We start from the raw sequence: 23,319 nt of genomic DNA, 5'->3' as shown, positions 1-23,319 counted from the left end.
AAAAGGGAAAAAGGGGCTTTAGAAAAATGCCTAAAAATGAATACATTTGAACAATGAACACAAAAACACAAACAAATTGCTGGGGAGGGGATCTCTGGGGCAACCACAACAAACAATAATTCCCAGAATTCCATAGTTTTGAGCCGTGGCAGTTAAAAGTGGTGTCAGACTGGATTATTTCTGCAGTACAGACGCAGCCCTATTCTGCTTGCAGTGGATGGAGGTTTGAACCAGAATTGTATTCTTCTTTTATTGGTGTGCTTTTAAAACTGTGCTTTAAATCTTTTATGTTTTTATATTTTTTATGTATTTGTATTACTTTATTAATGTAAGCTGCCTTGCGGGAATTCATGGGAGAATGGCAGGCTATAAATTGAATAAACAAACAAAAAAAAAATGCAGAATCTATTGGGAAACACAATAAGAACAAAACTGACAGGTTTTCCTGTTTCTAGCTAACAGTTTATAGGTAAGGAAATTTAGCATTCTTCTTTGAGCTTGCATTTTGGCTGTGTGAGCCAATGCAACAAAAGGTACAGTATTGTTCTGAGCTGTGAGTTGCTGGACAGCAGAAGGGATGCACATTCTATACTCGGCCAGCAGCTAGGAGACCCAGACACACTGGGAGATTTCAGCCTATTTCCTCCTAGGTAGTTTGAGTGTTGGCCTACAACTCTGGAGACCCAAGTTCAATTCCCAACTTGGCCATGAAACCCACTGGGTGACCTTGGCAGAATGGGGTTGCAATGGGTGGCCCTTAGGGTCTCTTCCATTTCTTGGGATCACCCCAAACTCTAGGATTACAGTGCCCCCCCCCATATTTGATGAGATTAGGGACACAGGACCCCTGTGAAAGTGGAAAAATTGCAAATAAAAAACCCTGAGAGATTTCACCTCAGAATGTGGTGGAGTCTCCCTCCTTGGAGGTCTTTAAACAGAGGCTGGATGACCATCTGTTAGGTATGCTTTCATCGAGAGTTCCTGCATGGCAAAATGGGGTTGGACTGGATGGCCCTTGGGGTCTCTTCCAACTCTAGGATTCTATGACCTCTTTAGGAATCTCTAGGTCCATGGCATAACTCTGTGGTCAACACCTGCCATAAGTTGGTCACAGAATTGTGCTGGAGGACCAACAAAGGCTTAGAGAAGTGTTCTCTCTAGGAATTTCTAGGTCTTTCAGCTCAACCTCTGGCAAATGTTGGCCCTAGAGTCACATTGGAGGACCTAGAGATTCCTAGAGAGAACATATTAATCAAATCCCCAAATAATCAAATCTGCAAAAGTCAAAGCTGCAAATGTGGAGGGTCAACTGTATAGGATTCTATGAATATTTGTATGCCCTATCTCTAAGCCTAATCCATCTTTCATGAGTAACACAATCACATCTATTGCTATAATTGATAAAGTACAGGCTGATTTTCTTTTGAAATTCTTTAATGCATGCCATTATCTAATGCATGTTTGCAATATGATCCCTAGTGTGTCTTCCTTTTCTTCCTAAAGTAAGGTGTAATTTTACTTTTTGCTAATGGTTTATGTCACAACTATTGCCATTACATCAAAAAACACATTAGATACCTTCATTGGGCCAACCAAAGCTGGATGTTTTCTGGATTTCAAAATACCGCATTATAGCCACAACAGGGGAATCCTAAAGCCAATGGACTGGGACCTTGCTATTTGAGGTTTCTACCTCCAACAAAGGTAAAATATTTTTTTAAAAATAAAATTGGGACAGCATTGGGATGTTTTACCTCAACACCACCTAAAGTTTTTCTGATGCAAAAGCATGAAGGCTTCTTGAGAAATTCAGTGTCCACTGTCCTCTGCCTTACAAAGGGGCCTGTGGCCGCCTCACAAAGGATGGGGATATAACTGGATTGCAAGGGAAGTATCTTTTTGTTTTGCAAATGGATGTTAAATTTCTTGGATTTTGAGAATCTCCCAGTTGCCACATGGCCAGAAAAAGGAGGTGCCAGCCTGCAAGTAATACCCCTCCATACCATCTTAATTGAGAACAAAAACAGCAAAATCCAAGCCTATGACTAACATCTTCAACCTTTTTCTCCTGTATGGATTTAAACACTTTGCCCGATGAAGACGCCAGTGGAGCTTTGAAAGCTTGCAACATGTATGTCGTGCATTTTGGTTGGTCAATAAAGGCATCACTGTTTGGTAGATTTTTGATGTTATTGGATTTACTATATGGCCAACATGGCTACCCCTGGGTATTGCCATTACATTCAGTGATGTATCAGAATTATGATTTATGAGTAACATTAGTACAAAAACCATTACTAAGGAATCTGTATGGTGTGACATGGGAGGAGGTCAATGGGGTGTGTGTGACACCATCGAGCTCCCACACTCTGTGACGCCAACCCTACTGGTGCCACGGCCCCTCTCCCTTGCACAAAAAACACCATCTAGGGCAAGTGTGGGCCAAATGTAGCCCATGGGCTGCATGCAACCCCCCCCCCCGGGCCATGCTTGCAACCCCCAGAGGTCAGACGTTTTTGTTCTGTAAAATGTTTTTGCTCTGAAATGTCTAAAAATGATTTCTAGAGAGTGTGGAGTGTATGTCCGCCACATTTGTATTAGAATATGAACAAGATTTAGAACGTTGGTCATTGGAGGGTTCATGGTGAGCTGCTGAGATGGAAATGGCCTTCAATTGTATGCATTCTCTTCATCAGCTGCAGACCCTTCATAAGGCTAGCTTTCATTTGGGATTCCCCCCTCCCCATTAGCTTTTTTACCCCTTTTGCATTATATATTGTCGTCCCCTGCTTCCATGTAGTTTAGACTGTTTGATCTATTTGCTGTTTTATATTATTTTGATTGCCATTCTTGCTCTTGTTCATTGTGTATCTTCTGTCTGTGTTGGTTTTGAGTACTTTTGTTATACATATTGTTTATTACTTTTCAACAGAAACAGATAAAGATTATTTATATTACCTTTTCCTTTTTGGTTTTTTTTTTTGGCTTTTCAGTTTTATTGTTTTAACCATTTGGGGCTCCCCTGTGTCAAAATGGACATTTGCAAAAAAAAATCAGAAACATCTGTTTGCCTCCAAATGCCCTCTAGGGAGCCAGAAAGACTTCCATGATCTCTAGAAGGCATTTGAGGGCAAAAAAGTTTTGATTTCATAGAATCATAGAGTTCAAAGAGACCACAAGGGCCATCCAGTCCAACCCATTTCTGCCATGCAGGAACTCTCAATCAAAGAATTGCCAGCAGATGGTCATCCAGCCTCTGTTTAAAGACCTCCAAAGAAGGAGACTCCACCACATTCTGCACCGCAAAGACAGCTGTGGTGGAAGTGTGGCTCCCCAAAGTCTCATGAAAGGCTAATCTGTCCCCCACACTAGTTGCCCACCCCATATCTAGAGACTGGAAGGCTTTGGGATGGGATATGAAGAATAAGGAAGAATCAACCATGCAAAAATAATAAGCAGGATGCAAATGGAATAATTTATCTGTGAAATTAGTAAAATGCATTTGAGGACCCAGTCTCACTTATTCAAAATGAATATTTTTTTCTTAATGTAAGACTAACTAGTGGGAACAACCAGTCAAATGCAAGTGGGGTGCCCGTGCCAACATACCGCTCTCTGATAGAAACGTGAGTATGGGCAAATGGGGTTGCAAATTATCATCACTGTGGACAATTGGTTCGGTCACGAATTGCACATGAATGCTGATTTGTTCCTTGACAATTGTCAGAGCTATCCAAACTGGCCCCAAATCCACGTACAGTGGCCCTTGATATCTGCTGGGGTTTGATTCCAGGACCCCTGTGATACCAAAATCCATGAATGCTCAAGTCCCATTCAATGTAATGGAACAGTAAAATGGTGTCCCTTATATCAAATGGCAAAATCAATCCAAAATATATATTATGGAATATATATATGTGTACACACACACACACACAATATCAGTGGATGGTTGACTCTGTGGATAAAAAACCTGTGGATAAGGAGGGCCAACTATATATTCTGCCCCTTGAAAGTTCCTCCTAGTGCTGTTTGTACTGTACTTGCTAGAAATGGATACTTAGGATTCATGCTGCCAGTGCTGATACATTAACATCCAGTGGTAGCCGTGTTGGCCATATAGCAAATCCAATAACATTCAAAATCCACCAAACAGTGATATTTTTGAGCCAAACAAAATGCACAATATACATGATGTAACCTTTTGAAGCTCCACTGGCTTCTTGAAGAAGCTAGTGGAGCTTTGAAAGCTTGCAGCATGTATATTGTGCATTTTGATTGGTCTCATAATGGTATCACTGGTGGATTTTTAGTGCTGATACATGTGAGATGTGATCATGTGACATGACAGCCCTCTTTAAATATCTGAAGGAATGTCATGTAGAAGAGAGAGTGAGCTTCTTTTTTGGTGCTGCATCAGAGACTAGAACACAAACCAATGGATTGGAGTTGAAAGACAAGGAATTCCACAACTTTACTTCTATCTGGCTTTACTTCTGGCACCAACACCGGACTGCTAGACTCTGATTTGGGGAGCTGCCTTCCTGGAAAAAGGAGACCTAACATCTGCCCCCCAAGTAGAGGTTCACATTATCTGTATGTTTTCTACACACAACACAGATTTCAATCTGCACAAGTTTATCCAGCGAGGAATGTCTGTCAGCTAACACAGGGTGTTGCCCTTGTGTAGTTGCCAATTTATGTCTCCAGGAATTTGTGAGGTTGCGTTATGTGCTGTGAAAAAGTGATCAGTGCCCTGAGGGGTGGGATCTAAGAGGCTTAAACATTTACTATCAGCATGTGCATGTATATGTGTCACAAGCAAATGAAGTATTGTGTGGTCAATTATTTATCCTCTGGTAACACGTCATTTGGGTGTCTGCAATATATATTTGTGTTGCCTGTTAGGTACACATCAAACCTTTTCTCCAAGGAATTCCCCACCTTCTCCTTACAACAGTCCCATGACCAGGATGACCAGATGTCCTCACCACAAAGGAGGAGAAGGCACCACAAAACATTGGACGTTCAAGAAAAATGGAAGACATTGCAAAATAAAATATGAACACCCATATAAATATAAATTCATGCTTCTTCACCAGGTTCAAAATGGAGGACATTTTGGAATTCCTCCTGGACAGAAGGTTGAAATGAAGGACATGTCCTGGAAAAGGAGGACCTCTGGTTGCCCTGCCTCTGACATAAGTTAGATATAAGATGCCTGGGCCCACACAAGGAGTGACATGGCTATGTGGGGATTTGAACCTGGGTTTCTCTGGTTTCAGCTTGAAAAGTGTGAAGGCAACTTTCACTTCAATTCTGGCCACTTGCCACTGAGAACATTGATACAAAGCAATCCTATGTGTTGGGCCAGGAGATCAGCTGTGGGCCTACTGCCACAGTAAGAGATATGTGGCTTCTGAATTCCTTGGTGAAATTTCTTTTTCTAGACAACCATGAAATGGACCAGACCAGTTTGCAGTCTGGCAACCATTCTTGGGAGGCCAGAAAGCCAAAGTGAGCATGTGAAGTCTGCAAAAACAATTTGCAAGACCTGCAGTGGGACAAACCTAGGAATATTCTCCCGTGGTTTTTCAGACAATGCAGGAGAGAAGGGAAAGGACTCATTTGTCTCTCCCAAAGAGGGCAAGAGTGGACTCCTCCTCTTTCCTCTTTACCTTTGCAAAGACTTGGCCCCACACAATTCCTTTTCAGCTGCACAGTAATGTTGGTTTTCAAAAATAAAACTCTGAGTTACAATAGAGTGGGCCCTTGTTATCCACTGGGGTTTGGTTCCAGGAACCCCCGTGGATAACAAAAATGTGTGGATGCTCAAGTCCCATTCAACCGAATGGCATAACAAAATGGTGTATCTTATATAAAATGGAAAATCAAGGTTTACTATTTGGAATCTATGCTTTTTCTGAATATTTTCAAGCTGTGGATGCTTGAATCCATGGATTAAAAAATCCGTGGATAAGGTGGGCTGACTGTATTAATGTTGCATTGTTTCACCTTCTCTGTCAGAGAGCTCTGGAGCTACAGCAAACTACGATTCCCAGACTTCCATAGCATTGAGCCATGGCAGTTAAAAGTGGTGCCAAACTGCACTATTTCTGCAGTGCAGATGCAGCCCTAGAGTAAGTATTGGAAATTCTATCTATTAATTGTTGTGAAAGGGTATCGGAGAGACTTTTTCTACTAGCAATTATGTAAAAAATTATGTCAATTTTATTTTTTTACTCACAGGTGAACTCACCATTGTACAGGTTGGAAACCCCCCCAGATTTCCCCACATTGCTGTTTTCCTCGCCCCTTGTGCCGTGGAGCCCTTTCTCTTCCATAGCTCCCCCTGTCTGGACAGCCTTCCTCCTCCCCATACTAGTGCATTTTTCCCCATTGCACTTTCCCCCTCTTTATGGGCTCTTCCCTTACTCAAGTCACCCATATTACTATTTCCCTCTCCGCCTTTCCTCTCCCTCTCCCTCCCTCTATTCTTTTAAGCTGATCATTCTCTCTTTAGGTGCAGAGATGGCCAACTGCAAAGGAGTCCATACTTTTTTGTGGGTTTTTGGGGCTATATGGCCATGTTCTAGAAGAGTTTATTCCTGATGTTTCGCCAGTGTCTGTGGCTGGCATCTTCCACAGATGCCTTCCACAGATGCTGGCAAAATGTCAGGAAGAAACTCTTCTAGAACATGACCACATAGCCCAAAAAACCCACAAATGCTATGGATGCTGGCCATGAAAGCCTTTGACTTCACATTACAAAGGGGTCTGTCTCTCACCCCATCTGTCATATCAAACATGCACATTTCAGCACACACAAAATGGTACAACATGTAGAGAGATCTTGTAGCACCTTTGAGACTAACTGAAAGAAAGAAGTTGGCAGCATGAGCTTACGCAGACTTCAGTCTACTTCCTCAGATGCTTTTGGTCATGTTTGGATGCCATTTTGGCTGATTTTGTTTCAGGAGTTTGGAAAAAGCTGTGGGTTCATATGGAGAAACAAACTCACATGTTCAGTTGACTGGGTAGCTTGGGGGGGGAATATCCCATGAAAATCATCTCCAATTTTTGGGGGTCTGGGACTTTGGGGGCTACTGAGGGGGCTTTAAGAGCCGCACTGAGGGTTCCCAAGGGCCACATGCAATCCATAGGCCACTCTTTGTTTATCCCATCCTAATCAGGCACCAGAACCATCTTTTTCTCCTTCTCTTTCAACTTTATGAAGAATTTAAGACCCAAGGATTTAGAAACAACAGTAATTCACAATAATAAATTGATTTTGCTGCTCAGGGTTTGGCTCATTTGGCCAATGAACAAGAAATTAATACCCAGCCTACAGCTTCCTCGTCACTGCTTAGGGAGGTCTGTCATCTAGTGACTGAAGATGTCACTGCAGGCTAGAGATGTACATTTAAACTAAAACTGATCTAGTACAAAAGCTGTCTAAAGCTGAGCGGCACACCACCGTGTGCGCATGCGCCCCTTTAACGTGGGCGCCAAGTTTCACATTTCAAGCAGCTGTGTTTCAAGTTTCGAGTGTCTCTGTAAGGCTTGTATAGAGTTTTAAATATATTTTAAATGTTAATGTGTAAAGTTTTCAGCTTTTTAAAATTGTTTAATTGTTTTCTTAAACTTTGTATCTACATTTTTATACTTTGTCTTGTACTGTTTTAGATTTTGTTAGTCGCCTTGAGTCCCTATATTGGGAGAAAGTTTGGATAATAATAATAATAATATTAATAATAGATTTCATGATCTTGGAGCTACGGCAGAGGCAACACACACACACACACACACACACACACACTTTCCCCCTCCCCTTTATTCGTACAGTTTTTTTTTTACTCAAAACTAAATAAATGACGATACTCCGGAGTGGATTTACCATCTGTTGTTAATATAAAAAGGAGGGGGAAATGTGCTGAAGGCCGAGGGCAGGACAGAACCCACCAGGGACCTCTGATCTCCAAAATGCCTGTTTTGTCCTTTTGCCCAATGCAGCTTGAGTTTATTTTCTTTCAATCATTACCACATTTTTTCAGCCATAATTATCAAATACTTTGTCTATGACCTCACACTTTCAGGGAAGCGGCGACTCTGGGAATTCATTCTGAATTCCGTCATTTCTGATTTCTTTTTAAAAAGGACTTTGTCTTCAGGAGTCATATCCTAGTGTCCACGAACAGCAAAAAAAATATTCTACAAAGAAGGAGCCATTGCTCAGGCTTCCAAAAGCAAGCAGATGCCAAGGAGCAGGAAGGCTTTTTCCTAAGGAGGCCTTCCAGACCTCAGTTCTCTCTCTCAGGCCCTCAAATCTTCCGACTTCTTCAGCAAAAGGAGTGTGGCCTCCTTCCAAATCTTGAATTCTTAAATATTTCAAATCCTTAATACACTTTTGGGATTGTGGAAACTTTCCAGGAAGGTTTCTCATGGGAAAGTTTCTTTCTAAAGAAGAAGGTTTTGGTGGATGCTAACAAATAATAGTGGGGTGGGGAAGGTGACCCCAAACATTTCTTGCTATAAGCCCTTCACTCATCCTTCTCCTCACTGCCTCCTTCCCTCTTTTGTTTCCTGAAGTGATGGAAGGGCCAGGAGGCCTTTTCTCTGCAACAAGGTTCAGAGCCTGGGATGCCCCCTTCTCTTTCCTTCCCAGCCCCTTCCTAGGATGACCAGACATCCTCCTCACCACAAAAGAGGTTAAGGCACCACCAAATGGAGGGCCTTCCAGGAAACTGTGAGACATTGCCAAAGAAAAGCTCAGAACACCTTCAAGAAAATGGTAGGACATTCCCAAAGAAAAGCTAAAATTGTAGGCCATTCCTAAATAAAAGCCCAAAACTACAAATATAAATTCCTGCTTCTTAGTCCTGCTTTAAGGGGAGGACATTTTGGAATTCCTGCTGGAAGTGAAGGCTAAAATGTTGGGCAGATCCTGGAAAAGGAGGACCTCTGGCCACCAGAGGTTGTCCTAACCACAAAGGAGGACAAAGCACCATCAAATGGAGGGCCTCCAAGAACAACAGAAGTTATCAAATGAAAGTTCAAAACACATATAGAAATATAAATATAAACTCCTGCTTCTTGGTGATGCTCCAGCTGGAGGGCATTTTGGAATTCCTCCTGGACCATAGGTTGAAATGTAGGCCATGTCCTGTTAAAGGAGGACATCTCTGGTCACCATGACTCAGAGTGACCAGATGTTCTCCTAACCGCCCAAGAGGAGGACTAGGCACCACAGAAATGTAGGACATAGAAGAAGAAAATAGAAACATGGCCAAACAAAAGCTCAAAACACTCCCAGGAGTGTAAATGCCTGCTTCTTAGGGATCCTCCAAATAGAGGACACTTTGGGATTCCTCCTGATATTCCTCCTGAAATCCTATTGTATTTTTAATATGTTTTAATTATGAAAAAAGTCAATAAAATATGATTATTATTTTTTTTAAAAAAGGAATTCCTCCTGGACAGAAGGCTGGAATGTAGGGCAGACCCCGGAAAAAGGAGGACATGTCTGCTCACACCGGGCCAGGATGAGCAGATGTCCTCCTAACCGCCAAGGAGGGCCGAGACAAATGTAGGACTCTGACGACAAATGTAGGACATTCCCAAACAAGAAGCTCGACACACTTATAAATGAAAATCCAGGCTTCTTAGTCCCTGCTTCAAATGGAGGACCTCGTGCCATTCCTCCTGGACAGGAGGCTGGAATATAAGGCCAGGTCCTGGAAAAGGAGGACAAAGCACCTCGAAATGCAGGACATTCCAGAAAGAAAGGAGGACATTTCCAAGTACAAGCTGCAAACACTAGTAGAAATGTAAACCCATGCTTCTGAGTGATGCTCCAAAGGGAGGATCTTTGGCGGAGGGGTGTCCTCCTGGGCAGGGGGCTGGAATGTAGGACGTGTCCGGAAAAAGGAGGACGCCTCCCTCTTCCCTCCCCCATCATCACCATCAATCCCTGCTTCTCCTACCTCCATCTGGAGCCCTGAGACCATACCAGCCAGGAAGGCGAAGGCGAGGAGACTCTCTCTGATCTTCTGCAAAAGAGAAAGAAAGAAAGAAAGAAAGATGTCAATGGAGCATCCATGGCCTGGGGACTTCTGGGGGGCAGGGGTTGGGTGGGAAGCCCTGTAGCCCCCTCAGCCCCCCAGGCCCTGACTTGGAGCCCCCCCAAAAAGGCTCACCATCTTGGGGGTCTTTCTCCTCTCTCTTTCTTTCTCTCTCTCTCTCTGGGAGGCAAAGAAAGACGGCAAGCTGGAATGGCGAGCCTCTCCTCCTCCTCCCTCAACTCCTCCTCCTTCCCTCCTTCCTTCCTTCCTTCCCTCCCCCTCTCACTGTCTGGAAGGGGGGGGAGCCATATACGTCCTACTTTCCCAAGATGTGTCCTCCATTTCAACCTTCTCTCCTGGAGGAATGCCAAAAGGTCCTCCGTTTGGAGGATCACCAAGAAGCATTTTACATTTTCTTCAGCTTTTATTTTGCAATGTCCTCCCTTTTTCATGAAGGTCCTCCACTTGGCCATGCCAAAAGGTCCTCCTTGATGGTTGGGACAACACTTCTGCTTTGCATCCAGGAGGAATTTCCAAATGTCCTCCATGTTGAGCAGGACTAAGAAGCATGGGTTTATGTTAGTAGGGTTTAGTGATGAACTAAGGAAGAGGCTCAAGCCCAAAGTTGCAGGGTCCTCGGATGCAGGAACTACAGCTCCCAGTTGCAGGGTCTTCTGATCCTCCTTTCCTAGGACCTGTCCTCCATTTCAGCTTTCAGCCTAGGAGGAATGCCAAAAGGTCTCCCATTTGGAGCATCATCAAGGAGCATGAGTGTTTTCCCCCTCCAGCTTTTGGCTTGCAGTGTCCTCCATTTTTCTTGGATGGCCTACAGTTTGTGGTGCCAGATCCTCCTTGGCGGGTAGGACATCTGGTCACCTTGAGTCAGGATGACCAGGCATCCTCCTTTGACGGGGCATGTCCTACATTTCCATCTCCTGCTCAGGAGGAATTCATTTGGAGCAGAACTAAGAAGCCTGAATTTATATTTATTTTAGTAGAGAGAACTTGTAGCACTTTTGAGACTAAAATAAATTGGCAGCAGGAACTTTGGAGGAAGTCAAAATGCATTTGAGAAAGTAGACTGAAGTCTAGGAAAGCTCATGCTGCCAATTTATTTATTTCAGTTAGGCTCAAAGGTGCTACAAGATCTCTCTACGTACTGATCTACAGACTAACATGGCTAAATCTTTGAATTCTATTTATTTTAGTGTTAAGTGATGCCCTAAGAAAGAGACTGTAAGCTCAAAGTTGCAGGTTCCTCTGATGAACGGTGACCAGGCATCCTCCTTTTCCAAGACACGTCCTATATTTCCACCTTCTGCCCAGGAGAAATTCCAAAACATCCTCCATTCAGGGTGACCAGGCACATCCTCCTTTGCCAGAATTTGTCCCTGATTTCAGCCTTGTATTCAGGAGGCATCCCAAAATGTCTTCCCTAAGAAGCATGCATTTACATTTATTTTATCCCCCTCCCCTTTTTCCCCCCATATTCAAACAGAGGACCAGATCAGGAAAGGAGTCAGGTATGGTATTTTTCATGTTTATTCTGAAAATGTTTTTAGTGTAGTAATATTGGCCTGGTACAGATTCCCCTGGATCAATGGCGCAGCAACCGCACGGCCACAACAACGATCTGCCCCAAAAAGGTGCTCCTAAATGGAACTCTTTCCCGTAATGCTGCCAAGGCGCCATTTGCGCCCTGGGGCATCACGGTAACATGTCTTGAGCACTGCGCAATTAGCATGCATTTCACAAGACACATCATGGATGCGCACGCCGTATGGATGGTGCTGCGTCAAGAGGGAGTCGCCCATACTTATTATGGTTCAGGAGCGTGCGGTTGCTGCATGCTCCCGAACCCTAAAATCGCCACCGCCATGCCACAAAGTTCCCGTTTGTATCAGGCCATAATGTAAATTTAAAGGCCAACCTATAATCAAGTTAAGCATAATAAATGTCCTTGTAGCAATTTATATGTAATTAACTTAAGGGGGTTCTTTGGGGGGGGGGAAGCTTTTGAGAGTAAATATAATGGAGGTAGCAGTTTCTCCTCTGTCTTTCCTATCTCTAGTGGTTCCTCAGTTCCTCTTAGCTAGATAAAATTAATATTTAACCGTACAGTTATGTATTGTATACTACCACAGTCGTATTGTACACTTCAGGTAATAATAATAATAATAATAATAATAATAATAATATTTATGTATATTTCCCGCCTCTTCCTACGGATCGAAGCGGGATTACAACGTAGTAAAATACAAAGTAATAATAAACGTTTACAATAACCCCAAACCCTCTCCCCATTAAAAATAATGAAAAATTCAACAATTAAAAACATCAATATAAATTAATCAGAATGGAATGGACCATTATGGACCATTAAAGGCGGATGGGGCTATCTTTTGGTCAGTCTGGAAAGGCCTGCCAGAAGAAATCTGCCTTGACAGCCTTCTTGAAGGTGTTTAAGGTGGTAATAAAATGGATCTCTTCCGGTAGGTTATTCTACAATTTCAGAGTAACAGAAAAGACTGTCCTCTGGGATGTTGGGGAAATTAGCTTTGCTAGAGGTTTGGGTAACTTTTGGACCATTGGCACTAATATATACCAGTACTAACTGGGAAGACTCCAGGTTGTGGGTGAATTAAGAAGGTTTTATTTAAAAAATGTGCAGAATCCAGTCACACACACAAGACAGCAATCCAAACAAATGCAGCATACAGAGCAAACAAAAATGGAAATATGGAAAGGGATAGCAGAGTTTTTAGAGGTTGCAGTGGATTTATAATTACCTGTCTGAAGTGAAGACCATGGAAAGCTGGAGTGGCTTAGACTGGGAAGTCAGAGGGCAACACAGAGTGCGGGTGTGTATGCAGGCTGGGCATTGTGCACAGAGGTTAGGTTCTGAAACCATATTTATACCTTAAAACTAACCCTAGGTGATAGGCTATCTGGCCACCTAACAAAAGCTGAATGGCTTGTCCTAGGAACTGACAATGGGATTCCCGAATGGTTGATGGTTTAAACCAGTGATTCCCAAACTCTGGCCTTCCAAATGCTTTGGACTCGTTTCCAGAACCCCAGATCATTGGCCAAGATGGTTGAAGCTTCTGGGAGCTGACATCCAAAACACTTGGAGGACCAGAGTTTAGGAATCACTGATTTAAACAAAAGCAGTGACTGGATCGGGATATCTCTGAGATGGGTAGATGGAGGAGTTTGCCTGGGAATACAACAGAGAGCAGGCAGAGAGTAATTGCCTTACTGATTTGGATGTGAAAAGATCTTTTGTCTCAGATTTTAGGACGAAATGCAAATTACTTGGGGGAAGGGGAAGAAGCAATGTAGATTTGATGGTTTGATTTTCTTAGATGTACACATGCCTCTAGGAAACTATCCTTTTTTTCCTGGGAACTTAACCTAGTGTTCCTGAAAGGTTATCGAACTCTCAAAAACATGCTTTCTCCAAATATGAGATATCAAAGCATGAGGACTCCAAAATACAGCATGGGGTATGCAGGGGTACTTAACAGTGCCCACAAGGTATGGCTTCCATGCAAGCCTAGGCCACAGACTTTGAAAGCAACTATGACATGTAAAACTAGATATGCGTCAGCAAGCCTGAGAAAGGAAGAAATAATTACTGAGCAATTCTATGAACTCATTATAGTTCCCAATGAGGAAGCAGTGTTTATTTCTCTTCAGGGCTGGACCAACATGCAGCAGGATGGAGTGACCTTCATGTAGCACTATGAGAGACGGAGGAGATGAAAGCAGAGACTAGTATCTCGATGGCAGACCAAGAGTTTTTTACTGCTGGCTTTAGAGGGAGCACTGAAGTGGTGCCACTTGATTAGTTCTGCTTCAAAAGAACTCAATATCTTGAAACAGCACCATTTCCTCCCCTGGAGCTTTTATGGGAAGATTTGTCTTGATGAAGCTGAAATGCCTGAATGAATTACTCTGAAGTTGTAAGTCCTACTAACAGTTTCTGGCATTACCTGAGAATGGGATGCAACCTATTGTGGATGGGAAATATTAGCACCTGCATAGAATCGTAGATTTGGAAGGGACCCCAAGGGCCATCCATTCTAACCCCTTTCTGTCATGCAGGAACAGTTTTTCCTAATGTTGTGGTGGAATTTCTTTTCTTGTACAGTGCGTCCATGCTATAGGCGGGCACCCCATACACAGCTTCCAGCTTACGCGGAAGCTGCATGATGGGAGAATGAATGGTGTGCGCGCCCCATGGGGCACGCACACTGACGTGCCGCAAACACGAGTCCCATTCAATCGAATGGGATTTGAGCTTATGTGCTATTCAGCTTATGTGGGGTGTGTGTGTCCGGAACGGATCCCCCATGTAAGCCAAGGGTGCACTGTAGTTTGAATCTATTGCTACATGTCCTAGTCTTTGAAGCAGCAGAAAACAAGCTTGGTCCATCCTCAGTATGACACCTCTTCAAATAATTAAACAGGGATATCATATCACCTCTTAACCTTCTCTTCTCCAGGCTAAACATCCCCAGCTCCCTAAGTCTTTGGGGCATAGTTTCCAGATCCTTCACCATTTTACTCGCCCTCCCCTGGACACACTATACAGCTTCCCAACATCCTTTTTGAATTGAGGTGCCCAGAACTGGACACGGCATTCCAAGTGAGGCCTGACCAAAGCAGAATAGAGTGGCACTATTACTTCCCTTGATTTAGCCACTATACTTCTATTGATGGAGCCTAGAATAATTGCATTGGCTTTTTTAACTGCCACATCACACTGGTGACTCATGTTTCAGCTTGTGGTTTACTAGCACTCCTAGATTCCTTTCATATGTTACGCCAGGTGTCCCCCATCATATAGCTATGCACTTTATCTATACATAACATAATATTTACCAAACTACCGTGAGCATGCCCTGAGCAGCATGGGACCGCTGCAACCAGAAGCCATGGATCTGAGGCTGGACAGCCCCATAGTACACCATGGACTACCAGCAAGGAGCACTTTTTTGTGCTTCTTTTGCAGCTGGGTTTGGGCCACCTTATGCGGCCGCAGCACAACTTCAACCCGATCTGGGGACATGTGCTATCTGAATGCCACACTCCTGGATTGGTCTGAATGCGACACTTTTAGCTTGTCTGTTTCGGACTATGATGATAGATAGCTTTTAAAAATAATTAAATACTAATAATTCAGTCTCACTCCTATGTTTCTCTGATGGCAGCAAAAAAAATTTTTTTTACTGCTGCTTCTGCTGTATTCACATAGGAGAGGTTGAGGTAGAAGAGGAGGTGGTAGCAAGCTGGGTACAGCTGAAATAAGACGCCACTGGCCAGGGGGCTGCTACGCAGACAGTAGACCTAATATTAAGAAATAAACATGTTGGGAGGCCCGTAGGGTTGTCACCCAAGAGGAAAGGCTGTGGTAACTGGAAAAATGTTTGGGGACCACTGTGATAGACCAAGGTTTCCATAGTTCCCTGGCACAGTATGTCCTGCAACCCTGGCCAAAGAAACAGCAAGGTCAGCTAAGTGTCTAGGGAAGGGTGGAGAGGTCTTTACTTTTTTTGCTAGGGATTGGCTATGATCTCAACTCATTAACATGTTTTATTTTTAATTTTTTTAATATAAATTTTGCTCACTGGGGCATGGGTAGTGCTGTTAACCTCACACTCTAGTTTGAGCCAATTGTGTCATTAATTCTTGGCTCCTGCTTCAAGGTCTCCTCCCATGCTTGCTTTCTCAACTGAAGTTGAGAAGTAAGGCTTGCTGCAATCAATGTCAGAATGCCTTTGTTCCAGTTCACAAAGTCATCTGAGACTCAACACAAGCTGCACAGAGCATGGACCCAAGGAGAAAATTACTGACTGTGCAATTAGGAAGAATATTGCTTCTCTATGCAGGTTTTCTAGACATTTTCCAGGACACTTAACACTTCAGACTACAGAAAACGGCAAAATACTTTGAAATATTGCTCAGTGCAAAAGAGAGTGAGAGTGAGAAAGACTACTCTTATCCAAAAACAACAGAGATTACTCCAGAGATGCTCAAAAATTAAATTATCTACCTGACACTTGCAAACTTCTTTCTCACATACATACGCTGTCTTTGGTTTCTGTCGACTATATTTCTCTTGGTGTTTTGTTTTTGCTTGTTTTTGGTCTGATTATAGATTGCAAATTATTATTTGTTATTATTATTATTATATTTATTTGTATCCTGCTTCCCCCTGCCAAAACTGGCTTACAATATTAATAAACTGTACAGTTAAAACATACAAAAGTGATACAATAAAATAGAATTAAAGTATTACAATATTAAAATAGATTGAATGTTAAAAGAATAGAATACTGTTTAAAAAGATAAAAGTGTTTAAAACCCTTTAAAACAAAACACTACCCCAAGCCTGTTCTTTAAAAACTTTCTGTTTTAAAAGCCTCTCTGAATAAAAAGGCTTTAGCCTGGCGGTGGAAGGACAGGGTAATTGTGGCCACCCTGGGAGCTGCAGATCCTATTGGGCAGCCACCAAGAAGGCCCTCTTCTCTCATGTCCCCATCAACTGTGTTTGCAATGGTGGTGGGACTGAGAAATCTCAATGCTCCAGCAGCCTCATATAGAGAGATATACAGTGTGCTGAATACCCTGGACCTGAGCCATATAGCGCTTTATAGATCATAACCAGCACTTTGAATTATGCCTGGAAACAATCTGGCAGCCAGTGGAGTTGTTTCAACAGAGGTGTTGTGTGGTCTCTGTAACCTGTCCCAGTTAACAGTCTGGTTGTGGCTCTTTGGACCAGCTGAAGTTTCCAAACACATTTCAAAGGCAGCCCCAAGTAGAGCACATTGCAGTAGTCCAAAGGGGATGTAGCCAAGGCATGTACCAATGTGGCCAGATCTGGCATCTCAAGGAATGGCCACAGTTGGTGCACAACTTTAGATGTGCAAAAGTACTCCTGGTCACTGCAGAAACCTTGGTCTCCAGGTTCAAAGCTGAGTTCAAAAGTACCCCCAAACTTTGAACCTTGAGAGGGAGTGTAACCCCATCTAACACAGGCTGTATCCCTATTTTCTGATCTGTCTTCTGATTGACCAGGAACACCTCTGCCATATCTGGATTAAGTTTCAAATGAGAGGATTGGTTGTGCTCTACTAACTTTCAAGAAGATTGGTCACTATTGTTGTGTGCATATATACCACCTGCGGACTTCATGTCACCTCTGGACTTAACAGCAATTCATAAATTTCACAGGAGTTTCTTAAGGAATACTCTGAGTGGGACCTCTGAAGGCTGCAATGCCATTCCCCTCATCGTCATAATCATCAGCTGCCGCTGCTGACAGTGAAGCAGTGCCTTTGATTCAGAGTCCGGCATGCCAGCTGCACCCACTGCACCAGATTCTGAATGGGACCACTGGAGGCAGTGCCACCAGTCCCAACATAGCAGTTCAGCATCTGGCACAAACATCATGCCAGACTCTGAACAGACCCTCCAGAGGCCATGGCACTGGCCTCTTGCCAGCAGCAATCTGACCAGGCGGTGGGCAGCCAGTACGCCACACATGCCCCCAGTCCTTTCTGGGTGACACCAAAGGGAGTAATGCACCTGAGACCTATTAATACAAACAAACAACAGACAAAAAAAGTACAATATCAGATAGGATACAAATTAACATTCCATAAACGCAATAAAATTGACCTGCTGAATAAAAACCTTTTAGATACTCTTGCCAATTGCAGGAGTCTCCTTCTCTCTAACCTTAATTACCAAAGACAGGAACTTGGCAACTGACAGGATGGCATTAGACCATCAGTCCTCTAATAGAACTTTTAACACGAAACTCATCTAATGGGCCAGGTAGATGGCTTAATAGAGGGGAGATCAACTGTTTGCGACCCTGGTTATAAAAATGCAAGCAAATAAGATACATGACATAGGTCCTAAACACACTGCAGAAATACAATGTGCCCTTGGCTTATCTGGGGGATCTGTTCTGGACCCCCCCCCCCCCCCGTAAGCCAAATACCGTGTATGCTGAAGCCCCATTCAAGTGAATGGGGCTTGTGCATGTGGTGGTGCGGTGGCGTGGCAGCACACACGCCACGGGCGCGTGCCCCATTCATCCAAATGGGATGCCACACCCATTCCCGCGTGGCTTTCAACATATGCTGAAAGCTGCGTATAACGCAGGTGCACTGTAATCTAGTTTGAGACTGCTTTAACTGCCCTGGCCCAGTGCTAGGGAATTCTGTTTTAACTGGAGTTAGAGAAAGTAGGAGGAAACTTTTCCAATATAGATAAAATGGAAGTGTACAAAAATAAACATTATACAGTAGTCCATCTTATTATATGTTTTCATTTATTTGTAAAAAAAAGTTTATTACCGTTTGTTTATTTATTTAATTTATTTCATTTCATTTTTGGGTCCAGAAAGGGACCTTGGAACAAAAGGTCACTTCCTCTGTTTTCGAATTCAGGTTTTATTTTGCAGGGCCCTCCATATTTGCAGCTTTGACTTTTGCGGATTTGATTATTTGCGATTTTGATTAATATGTTCTCTTTAGGAATTTCTACATTCTCCAGCACAACTTTGTCAGAAGTTGACCATAGGGTTGTGCTGGAGAACCTAGAAATTCCTAGAGAAAACACTTCTCTAGTCCTTTGTAGGTCCTCCAGCATGGTTCTATGATCAACTTCTGGCAGATGTTGACCATGAAGTTGCACTGGAGGACCTGGAGATTCCTAGAGAGGTTTTCTCTTAGATAAAAAGAATAATGGTGTTTTATGTGCGTTTTTTCCACATTCACGGGGGTCCTTCACTCCTAACCCCAGTGAATGTGGAGGGAACACTGTACATCCCAGAAAGAACTCGCTGACTGTGATTGGACCTTCTTAAAGGTTGCTTTTACCTTCCAGCCTCAGAAGCTCCACTATCACTAACACTTATCCTGCTTTTACCCATTTACTGCTATCATTACATCAAACACTTCATCCATCAAACATTGCAGGGCTGGGTTTCGCTCCTCCTGTGCTGTCCATTGCCTGGCAATAAAGCTGCTCTTCACACTAATTTAGGCTGCATCCACACTGCAGAAATAATCAGGTTTGACCCCGCATTAACGGCCACGGCTCCATGCTATGGAAACAGTGTCAAACCGCATTGTTTCTGCACAGAGGATGCAGCCATAGTCAGCTTCTAAAGGATCTTCACGCTGACATACGTTCATCACACCGATATACGTCCAAAACACAGTGCAGAAATAATCCAGTTTGAGACTGCTTTAACTGCCCTGGCTCAGTGCTAGGGAATCCTGGAGACTGTAGTTTATTTTGTCTCCGTCCCATAGCAAGGTCTGAAGCCAGGTTTAAATGGATCTAGATAACCCATTTCGTCCAGAAACCCCTGAAGCTGGGAGGCCACCACTTGCTCCAGAACCTTGCCCAAGAATGGAATATTAGAGACTGGCCTATAGTTATCCAAAACCGTGGGATCAAGGATCGTCTTTTTCAGCAACCGTCTCACTGCAGCCTCCTTGAGACAAGATAGAAATCTGTCTAACTGAAGTGAGGCATTTGTCACACCCCTTACCCACTCGGCCTGCCTTCAGAAGCCACAAAGGGCACAGATCCAGTATTCAAGTAGTGGCCCTCACTTGTCCAAGGATCCTGTCCACATCCTCAGGCTGCATAAACTGAAATTTATTGAAGAAGGCAGAACAAGCAGGTGCCGAGATCAAATCCAATGGACCTGAGTCAAGGACAGCATCCAAATCAGAGTGAATCCAAATGATTTTGTCTGCAAAATATCTTGCAGTTTCTTCATAGCGAGCTGTTGACTGGTCTTTGTTTTGTTCTTGGGGGCCAGATGTAGAAGGCCCCTGACCCCTCGGAACAGCTATGCTGGACGACATTGTGCAAACACAATGATGGCAGAGAAGTATCATTTCTTCACTGCCTCTGTTGCCTTGGCATAGGCCTTCCAATGGGTCTTAGCCCATTTTCAGTCGGATTCACTCCGAGTCTTCTGTCATTGTCACTCTAGTCTCCATCCCACTGGTTTTGTCACCACCAGCTCACTAGTGAACCAGACAACATGTTTGACTCCACTTCACGGGAGGGGACGGTTCGAAGCACTCATGTCCACTGTCCTGGCCATTTCCCTATTCCAGAGATGTGCCAGGGCTTCGACAAGATCACCTGCCAAGGCAAACTCCCCAAGAGCCATCAGGAATCCATCCGGACCCCCAGCCCTGCAGAGGTTCTGAGTCCCAGTGAGTCTAAACTCTCCTAGGTAGTGACCAGTCCATGACAAGGGAACTACCAAGAGTTCCTCCACTCCCAGATCACTGTCATCCTCCCCAAAACAGAAGACCAGGTCCAGAGTGTGCCCTGATGGCTGCTTCCCCTCACTTGCCCTACCTGTAGCCCATATTGCTATTACTGGCTGGCCTATTGTTTCAAACACAACAACCCAGCATACCCTCTCCTACCACCCAAAAGGACTGGCCCTCACCCTCGCTCCCCCCAAAGCGGCTCCCCCAAAGGAGCGACCCCACCAGCGGCATATCCAGTGCAGCAGGCACCCAGCTTTTACCTCCCTCCCAAGGGGAAGAAGTTTTACTGGCTGGGTACCTGGGGCCTCGGCCTGGCAGGAGGCAGTCTCTGAGGCTAGTAGTCCACCGGGTGAGATGAGTCAAGCAGCACACAGGCCCTTTCCATATTGCCAATTATTTGATCAGCCTTTCTCTAGGCAAGTATCGCTGTATGCAAGTATACATTGCAAGGTGCAATGTATATTCTATACAACTACTTCATGGCAGACTTGCCGGTGTTCTTTATGCTGAAAGAAGATGCCCACGTAATAACTTCAAAGTAGAGTCTATGGAGTTTATCGCAGACATATCGTATAAGGTTCTCTGATTTGAATGAAGACAGAATGGAACGGATTTTATCGCAAAACCTTGTTTCCATAATGTTCCCCTCCAGGGCTCTTTCAGTCCCGTTCGCGTCATCTTGCTCCAATGATAGAATTTCATCTTTCCTTCCCAGAAAACATTATGAGGCCGTTAGTCATGCTGTGTGCAATATTTCTGGTGTCTCAGTTGCATCCCCATCTCAAACTTTGCATTATGACATGGCGTGAAACCCCTCTTCCTGTCTTATCTTCTCCTTTTCTTTACTACTGTTCCTGTCAAGACGGGATGGCCAATTCCCGTTGTTCCGCTTAATAGTACTGAAGGTTTTTGATTAATGTCATTCTGTCCTTAACAGCTTTTGATGTATCCAGAGTGGAAATGCTTCCTCTATGGCCAAACTGCCGCTTTTATTTTTCTTATCAAGAAAGCAGGATTCATTTGAGGACATAATGATAGCAAGTGGATGTAAGGAAATCACTATGTGAAGATTGACCTTTGTTTAAAAAACATTTTATCTGTATTTTTACTGTTTTTCTGTTTATTTTACTGTTTCATATATGGAATAATAACACTGTGAAGAAGCAATAAAGAAAATCCATGAAATGCTGGTGTTAAATACAGAATATAAGGTAAGTGTATAAGAATGTTACAGGTAATGCTATCATATGTTCATAATGAAATATTCCCAGTATGTTTACATACAATGCGGTAACATTAGCCTTCATCTCGTTTCACGACCTGTCTCCTTTAGGAACCTGAACGGAACGGGGAAAAGTGAGTGTGATAAGCTTCTATGATACATATTTTATTGCACTGTTGTCTTTATAATCTGATTTTATTTTGGGGGATTTGATTACATATGTACTCTGATTGCATGCTTAAATTTTGGGTCTGTAATAAATTATGGCTGGCTGACTATTTATATTTCAGACAAAAGGATGAAGCAATTTCATGTGAACTGCTCTTGCAAATGCCAGCGTAGCCCCTGGGGATTCTGCTGTGACCACTAGGCATTTGCTACCAGCCAGCAGCTTTTTGCTTCCATGCAAGTAAGTGCAGCAGCTTCTCCCCTTCCATTTTTTCTCTCTTTATCTGTGGGAGGGACCAGGAGACCAAGGCTGCATCTATCCTGTAGAATTGATGCAGTTTGGCAATGCTTTGACTGCCATGGCTCCCAGTTATGGAGTTCTGGAATTTGTAGTTCTGTGAAATGTTTAGCCTTCTCTGCTAGAGAGCTCTGGGGGCCACAGCAAACTACACATCTCAGGCTTTCATGCGGCATTAATCCTGCAGTGCTGCAACTACCCAAGAGCGAGGGTTCTGTGCTTCCTTGGTAGCGCCAGAGTGATGGGCATCCTTTGTTGGCCTTGCAAGACCCTTTCTGTGGAGCAACTGCTGCCTCTTTGGGACGGATGCTCCTTGTGCCAATCTCTGGGTGCCCCTCTGGATTTCCACGGGCGAAGGCAACTGAACAGTGAGTGACCCTCCGACACATTACCGCGACTGTGCTTTGAATGCATTTGGGGACCTTGTTCTAGTGCCTTCCTTTGCAGAGATGTCATAGCAACAATTGTGCGGGAAATGCGTCACTTCAAATGCTGTGTTTTTGGTAAAATGCTCTTTTTCTGGTGCCTCTTTGGCAATAGTGGGAGGGGGGCACTGAAGTCTTTAGTGTCTTGTTTCACATGCCTCTTGAGATCACATAATACAAGAAAGCAAACCTTCAAGGAAAATAATCAGGATTTGATCCCTTAGTGAGCTTCTTTAGTGCATTGCTTTTGTATTGTAGTTGTAGTGGTGGTTTCCTCCCTTTCCTATTTCAAGTTGCAACCAAGAACACATGACCCTCAAAAGAAAGCCAGAGAAAGTCCCAACAAATACCAACAACATTGTGTTAGGAAGAGATCCCCAAGAAAACCAACCTCAAGGATGCATCTTAAAAGCAGTAATGATGCTAATAAGCAAGTTTCTACAACATCTTATTGACTGTTTTTAGGTTGCAAAAAGTGAATACCTGAAACAGTTGAAGCTTTACGGCACAAATGTTCTTGTTCTGACTCTGTCAGGTTTTGCTTTTCCCCTTGTAGCACTGCCAGAAAAATCAAAAGGCGCTGGTGGCTGGCGCTCCTGGTTTCCTGGATGGGGTTCAAGTCCCTACGGTGCCCTAGCTTTGCTCCCCAATGCAGCCCTAGGAGGGTTTATATCTCATCTCCTCTTTCTACCTTTTCCTAGTTCACATATATTTGCATTGAGGCGGTTTAAGGGATAGTCAAAGAATCATTGGAGAACACTTGCCCATAGGGATAGGGGAGCCCTTGCCCATAGGCAAACATGGGGGAACCCTTGCC

General features: G+C 43.6%; 1 protein-coding gene across 2 annotated transcripts in view; it reads right to left on the bottom strand.

The window, feature by feature from the left end:
* Positions 1-23,242, bottom strand: part of FSTL1 (follistatin like 1) — a 62,295-nt gene extending 39,053 nt beyond the window's left edge. Inside the window, exons 1-2 of one of the 2 annotated variants that reach the window (XM_042453676.1) lie at positions 22,986-23,242; positions 9,984-10,049 (exon numbers count right to left, since the gene is read on the bottom strand). In XM_042453676.1, coding sequence (XP_042309610.1) covers positions 9,984-10,007 — 24 coding nt within the window. In that variant the 5' untranslated portion in view covers positions 10,008-10,049; positions 22,986-23,242. Of the gene's footprint in view, positions 1-9,983; positions 10,050-10,196; positions 10,321-22,985 lie in introns of those variants that run through there. The other variant, XM_042453675.1, reaches the window with a different exon arrangement.
* Positions 23,243-23,319: the final 77 nt, after the last annotated feature.

Source organism: Sceloporus undulatus, chromosome 2, assembly GCF_019175285.1.
Source record: "Sceloporus undulatus isolate JIND9_A2432 ecotype Alabama chromosome 2, SceUnd_v1.1, whole genome shotgun sequence".
NCBI classification, from domain to species: domain Eukaryota; kingdom Metazoa; phylum Chordata; class Lepidosauria; order Squamata; family Phrynosomatidae; genus Sceloporus; species Sceloporus undulatus.
The sequence above is the reverse complement of the archived record's forward strand: the minus strand, read 5'-3'. Positions and strand labels throughout refer to the sequence as shown.